At 45.3% G+C, this 7,257-nt stretch overlaps 1 protein-coding gene across 1 annotated transcript in view; it reads left to right on the forward strand.

Annotated features, from left to right (window-relative positions):
- Positions 1–7: 7 nt before the first annotated feature.
- The window catches only part of LOC112070675 (basic leucine zipper transcriptional factor ATF-like), a 9,074-nt gene continuing 1,824 nt past the window's right edge, over positions 8–7,257 (forward strand). Inside the window, exons 1-2 of the mRNA XM_024138103.2 lie at positions 8–119; positions 949–1,053. Of these exons, the coding sequence (XP_023993871.1) occupies positions 51–119; positions 949–1,053 (174 nt within the window). The 5' untranslated portion in view covers positions 8–50. The remainder of the gene's footprint in view (positions 120–948; positions 1,054–7,257) is intronic.

A 7,257-nucleotide genomic window follows, 5' to 3' on the forward strand; every position in this document is an offset into this window, starting at 1 on the left:
AAAAAGCAGAAGTGGAGAGAGGCACAGGGTTTGGCGCAACGTGGTTGGCTATGGCTCACAGCTCTGACAGCAATGACTCCAGTTACACTAAGTCTCCTTCGCCAACGGGCAGCAGGCGGGTAAGGACAACCGGTTCTCTATTTATTACCTTTTCTCTCTTTGTCGCATTTATTTAGTTATGAAGTGTAATCGTTGGGATGTGGGGCATTGTAATCACGTTTTCAGTTACATGTTGTCGGGGAGTAGTCATCACAATCGTACTCTATCATATACTCTCTGTATGGGGTTATCCCTCTTCTTGTCTTTAAATCGGGTCACTTTCAACTCTCGTCTCTCAATGGCTTGTTAAATGACAGGCTTTGGCGGGTCTGGAGGTTCTTTTATGACTGGACATCCAGGACGTCTTTCTTCCGTAGTATTTTGCTTTAGATTGAAATGTAGAATCACGTAGCAATGTAGAATTACGCAGAAATTTAGAATCATGTACAAATGTAGAATCATACATGACAACAATGAGGAGTTTCCTTGACGACAGTTGTTTGTAAATTCAGGTGTGTTCTGGGCATCAAGGCCGTTCGATGAAGGGATGAGCTGATATACTTAACATTGCAATATTGCACTAGCGGGGGAAGGGTTTAGTCGGGTTGAGTCGGGGTGGGTTGGTCTCAGATCACGCCTTGTTTCATGTCCTGAATACTTCAGTTCTCATGGTATCAGAATAACTCAGCTATGTAGAAATGCTGCATCAGGGTCAAGTCATGCACCAAAGAGATGTCTGAATCCTAGAACTGTCTAAACACTGTTCTGCATGGTTATACATTTTCAATCTACAATATCTACTGTATACTTGAATGAACCCTAATACTCCACCCATTTAGTGTAAGTTAGTTAGGGTGAGCGACAGTTAACGTCCTGACAGGAAGATGACTTCCCCGTATCTCTCCCCAGGGCTCCTCAGACAACGTCAAGAAGGTAATGAGAAGAGAGAAGAACCGTATCGCTGCCCAGAAGAGCAGGATGAGACAGACCCAGAAGGCAGACAGTCTACACCTGGTGAGGATGACTACCCACAATGCAACACACTGAGGCGTGCACCATGTCTGGCTATGAGTTAGGATGACTATCCACCAGGCCAAATGTGTGGCACCATATCCAAGTACGACTGGACTTGTCAAACTAGCAGTGAGTCGGTTGTGGCCTGAATAAAACAAATACACAGTCCACACATGCAGTGTTCCCAAAATCTGCATGGTGAAGTTGCAAACTTTGTCAGGGTCACCCCAAAAGCCGATTTATAACCTCTAAAAGTCTAGCCTGGTCCCAGACCAGTTGTCTCCTTCTGTAGCCTGGTCCCAGATCTGTTGTCTCCTTCTATAGACTGGTCCTAGATCTGTTGTCTTCTTCTATAGCCTGGTCTCAGATCTGTTGTCTCATTCTATAGCCTGGTCCCAGATCTGTTGTTTCCTTCTATAGCCTGGCTCCCGCAGACCAGTTGTCTCCTTCTATAGCCTTGTCCAGATCTGTTTGGCTCCTTCTGTAGCCTGGTCCGCAGATGCTGTTGTACTCCTGTTGCCTTGGTCCCAGAATGTGTTGTCTCCTGTAGGCCTTGTCGCCAGATCTGTTGTCTCCTGTAGCCCTTGTCCAGATCTGTTTGTCCTCCCTGTAGCCATTGTCCCAGATGCGTTGTTCGTCTCCTGTAGGCCTTGTCCAGATCTGTTGTCTCCTATAGACTGGTCCCAGATCTGTTGTCTCCGTTTGTAGCCTTGTCCAAGATCTGTTTGTCTCCTGTAGCCTTGTCCCCAGATCTGTTGTCTTGTCCTATAGACTGGTCCCAGATCTTGTTGTCTCCTTCTATAGCGCTGGTCCAGATCTGTTGTCTCCTTCTATAGCCTGGTCCCAGATCTGTTGTCTCCCTTCTATAGCCTGGTCCTAGATCTGTTGTCTCCTTCTATAGTCTGGTCCCAAGATCTTGTTGTCTCCTTCTATAGCCTGGTCCCAGATCTGTTGTCTCTTCTATAAGGCTTGTCCAGATCTGTATGTCTCCTTCAATATGCCTGGTCCCAGATCTGTTGTCTCCTTCTATAGCCTGGTCCCAGATCTGTTGTCTCCTTCTATAGAATGGTCCCAGATCTGTTGTCTCCTTCTATAGTCTGGTCGCCAGATCTGTTGTCTCCTTCTATAGACTTGGTCCCAGATCTGTTGTCTCCGTTTGTAGCACTGGTCCAGATCTGTTGTCTCCTTCTATAGCCTGGTCCCAGATTCTGTTGTCCTCCTATAGAACTGGATCCCAGACTGTTGTCTCCTTCAATAGCCTGGTCCAGATCTGTTGTCTCCTTTCTATAAGACTGGTCCGCAGATCTGTTTGTGCTCTTGCCAACTCATTGCTCATTGTCAAGCCAAGCATGGAGTGGGCGTGATAGCACAAACAGACTGGCACTGCAGGTCACTACGGGCATGATAGCACAAACAGACTGGCACTCAGGCTACCACAAAGTCAGTAAACGAGACTACTACATAACCAATCAGACACCCAGACTGATTATTGATTTATTAGGCCGGGGGAAACTCAGCAAAGATAAGGTTTGTAAAGAAAAAGCTGTGTTGTTGGAAATCTCGTGTTTGGTCTGTGTTTGGTTGGTGTTGGTCTGTGTTGGTCTGTGTTTGGTCGTGTTTGGTCAGTGGTTGGTGTGCTCCTGTGTTGGTCAGTGTGGTCGTGTTGGTCTGTGCTGGTCTGGTGTGGTGGTCCAGTGTGGTCGGTGCTGGTCTGTATAAGATGGTGTTGGTCTGTGGCTGGTCTGTATAAGATGGTGCTGGTCTGTGCTGGTCTGTATAAGATGGTGCTGGTCTGTGCTGGTCTGTATAAGATGGTGCTGGTCTGTATAGATCGGTGCTGGTCTGTATAAGATGGTGCTGGTCTGTATAAGATGGTGCTGGTCTGTATAAAGATGGTATTGGTCTGTGTTGGTCTGTATAATGGTGTGTTGCTCTGGCCCCCCAAATGGTGGAACAAACTCCCTCACGACGCCCAGGACAGCGGAGTCAATCACCACCTTCCGGAGACACCTGAAACGCCACCTCTTTTAAGGAATACCTAAGGATAGGATAAAGTAATCCTTCTCACCCCCCCCCCTTAAAAGATTTAGATGCACTATTGTAAAGTGGCCGTTCCACCTGGATGTCATAAGGTGAATGCACCAATTTGTAAGTCGCTCTGGATAAGAGCGTCTGCTAAATGACTTAAAATGTAAATGTAAATGTAAATGTAAATGTATAGATGGTGTGGTCTGTATAAGATGGTATTGACAAAGCGTGGTCTGTATAAGATGGTGCTGGTCTGTGCTGGTCTGTATAAGATAGGTGTGGTCTGTATAAGATGGTGCTGGTCTGCGCTGTTTGCGCTGGTCTGTATAAGATGGTGCTGGTCTGTGCTGGTCTGTATAAGATGGTAATGGTCTGTGCTGGTCTTGCTGGTCTGTATAAGATGGTGTGTGTTCTGCTATAAGATGGTATTGGTCTGTGTTGGTCTGTATAAGATGGTATTGGGTTGTGTTGTCTGTATAAGATGGTGTGGTCTGTGTTGGTCTGTATAAGATGGTATTGGTCTGTTGTTGGTCTGGTATAGAGATGGGTATTGGGTCTGTGTTGGTCTGTATAAGATGGTTTTGGTCTGTGTTGGTCTGTATACAGATGGTATTGGTCTGTGTTGGTCTGTATAAGATGGTGCTGGTCTGTGTGCTGTGGTCTGTGTATAGAGGTGCTGGTCTGTGCTGGTCTGTATAGATGGTGCTTGGTCTTGTGCTGGTGCTGTATAAGATGGTGCTGGTCTGTGCTTGGTCTGTATAAGATGGTTGCCGGTTGGTCTGATAAGATGGATTGCAAAGCGCTGGTCTGTATAAGATGGTGCTGGTCTGTAAGATGGTGCTGGTCTGTATAAGATGGTGCTGGTCTGTGCTGGTCTGTATAAGATGGTGCTGGTCTGTATAAGATGGTGGCTGGTCTGTGGCTGGTCTGTATAAGATGGTATTGGTCTGTGCGTGGTCTGTATAAGATGGTATTGGTCTGTGCTGGTCTGTATAAGATGGTATTGGTCGTGCTGGTCTGTATAAGATGGTATTGGTCTGTGTTGGTCTGTATAAGATGTGTCAGTGCTGGGTCAGTGCTGGTCTGTATAAGATGGTATTGGTCTGTGGCTGGTCTTGTATAAGATGCTATTGGTCTGTGTTGGTCTGTATAAGATGGTATTGACAAAGCGCTGGTCTGTATAGGATGGTGCTTGGTCTGTATAAGATGGTGCTGGTGTGTATAAGATGGTGTGGTCTGTAATAAGATGGTGCTGGTCTGTATAAGATGCGATGCTGGTTCTGTATACAGATGGGCTGGTCTGTGCTGGTCTGTATAAGAATGGTGATTGGTCTGTGTTTGGTCTGTATAAGATGGGTATTGGTCTGTGCTGGTCTGGTATAAGATGGTATTGGTCTGTGCTGGTCTGTTAATAAGATGGTATTGGTTCTGTGTTTGGTCTGTATAAGAGCTGGTCGGTGCTGGTCAGTGCTGGTCTGTATAAGATGGTATTGGTCTGTATTAGATGGTATTGGTCAGTGCTGGTCTGTGCTGGTCAGTGCTGGTCTGTAATAAAGATGGTAAATGGTCTGTATTAGATTGGGATTGGTCAGTGCTGGTCTGTGCTGGTCAGTGCTGGTCTGTAATAAGATGGTGCTGGTCTGTATTTAGATGGTATTGGCTCGGTATAAGGATGGTATTGGTCTGTATTAGATGGTATTGGTCAGTGCTGGGTCTGTATAAGATGGTATTTGGTCTGTATTAGATGGTATTGGTCATGCTGGTCTGTGGCTGGTCAGTGTGGTTCTGGTAATAGATGGTGCTTGGTCTGTTATTAGATGGTATTGGTCTGTATAAGATGGTATTGACAAAGCGCTGATGGACCATGTGGTGATGTGTCATCATGGCTTCTGTTGGGCTCATCACTTAGGGCTCATCCCAAATGGCATCATATTCCCTATATAGTGCACTACTTCTGATTGTGATACCTATCAGCCCTGGTGCACTAAATAGAGAATAGGGTGCATTTGGGATACAAACGTGGCCATATCTCTGCCTGTGTGTGTTTGCTGCGGTACTGAGTATTCATTATCACACGTGGGCGTCAGAAACCCACTGACCAGCACTAATGATTATTACACTGAATGTTAATATCAGTTGGTATTAAATGGCACCCTATTCCCTATGTAGTGCACTACTTTTGACCAGGGCTCTGGTCAAAAGTAGTGCACTTCATAGAGGAATACTGTGTAATTTAGGATGCACGTTAGCAGCAGTAATACAGCAGTAATACAGCAGTAATACAGCAGGTTATACAGCAGTAATACAGCAGGTTATACAGCAGGTTATACAGCAGGTTATACAGCAGTAATACAGCAGGTTATACAGCAGGTTATACAGCAGTAATACAGCAGTAATACAGCAGGTTATACAGCAGTAATACAGCAGGTTATAAAGCAGTAATACAGCACGTGACTGAAGATATTTCAGGTAATAGTCAAAGTGAAAAGCACACAATCACTTTCATTTCAACGTCTCTTTCTGTTCATTGACTGGCTAGCTTTTAGTCATTGACTTTCACTTCTGTCGCTTGGCAGAGTCTAGTAAAGAACACCTATTTCCGTTTGTAGAAGCTACAAATACATTTAGTCTTAGCGGTTAGTGTTGCTGAAGAGAGTAGAGTTTATCAATGGGATACCATGCAGTTCTGAAGAGAGTCGAGTTTATCAATGGGACACCATGCAGTTCTGCTGAGGATGCTTTCTACATAAGGTCTATGGTGTCAAAATGAAAATCAATGTATTTAGAGCTGCTAGAAAACATCTTAAACTCTTGAGAAWTTTTTTTCTCAGTTGGTTTAGAAAGACAATTTTGTTAATCTACAACAATTCAACATTGTATTTTTTTCCTCTGTTGTCTTTTTCCTCTGAGGTCCTCAGGTACGTTTGTAAATGTTCCATTACAGTGTGGGCCTGCACAGGGCCAGATGATCAGGCCTGTCAGACATGAGCTCTGCGTGTTCGTGGGACGACGATGGCCTTTTACTCCCAGAGATGTGGGAAACAAGACAAGTTAGACAGAAAAGGTTCCACTGTGTTCCTCTAAAGGTCGAGACAGGGCCAGGGTTAGAGGAGGGAAGATAGAGAGTGTTGCGCAGTGTGGCCTTCCTGTCAGAGACAGGCCTGGGTAAACCCCAGTGCTCACGTCACTTAGGCCAACAACCCACTGACACGGGTCCTTTACCAGAAATGACAGCCGTTCTCTCCCCTACTGCCCACGGTTTACTACTAAACCTAATTTACACAGGAGAGAGTGAGAGAGAGAGACTACTACTCAGGAAACAGGAAACGTGTCACAGTGAGGGAAAATTCAACTTCCTGTTTATCAAACGAGTTGAAGAAACCCATAAAACCACAAAATATGCTTAGCCTAACACGCTCTGCAAGGAGGCCTGTGCTGAGCCATCATTGGTCCATCCTCCCTAATACGCTCTGCGAGGAAGCCTGAGCTGGTGAATAAGCAGTCTCACAGAACTAGACCAGGTGGTTTACATAGAATAATGACATTGACTGGATCTACCAACCACCACCACAGCACCACCACCCACATACTGGGTTTTTCACAAAGGTCATTGACTCTGAAATCTGATCTGATTGAGTTCAGAAGAACGACGCCTTGCTGCACAAAAAAAAGACGAGAAGATTATTTTTCCCATCAAGGCTGAAGTTATAGAGATTGATGATGCCTTGGGGTTTTTTTTTTAAACGATGGCCTGAGTTGTAACCCGGGCAACCCATGGTCGAACCATACAGGTCATTGGTATTCAGCATAGCAGGGCCACAAAACAGTTGCATTGTGTACTTTCGCTGTACAGAGAAGAATTCATACTGAAATTTCAGTTGCGACCATTTGATTATGAGGTCATTAGCTCCTTTCATTTATTTATTCAAGTTTGACTGATTCCAAAGAAGAAATGGGCCTTCCCTGAGTCTAGTTCCTCTGCAGGTTTCTTCCTTGCTACTGTGCTGCAGCTTGCTAATTGGGGTCTAGGCTGGGTTACTGTAAAGCAGGCTGAGTTACTGTAAAGCAGGCTGGGTTACTGTAAAGCAGGCTGGGTTACTGTAAAGCAGGCTGGGTTACTGTAAAGCAGGCTGAGTTACTGTAAAGCAGGCTGGGTAACTGTAAAGCAGGCTGAGT

The sequence above is a fragment of the Salvelinus sp. IW2-2015 genome, unplaced genomic scaffold (assembly GCF_002910315.2).
Source record: "Salvelinus sp. IW2-2015 unplaced genomic scaffold, ASM291031v2 Un_scaffold1386, whole genome shotgun sequence".
Taxonomy (NCBI): Eukaryota; Metazoa; Chordata; class Actinopteri; order Salmoniformes; family Salmonidae; genus Salvelinus; species Salvelinus sp. IW2-2015.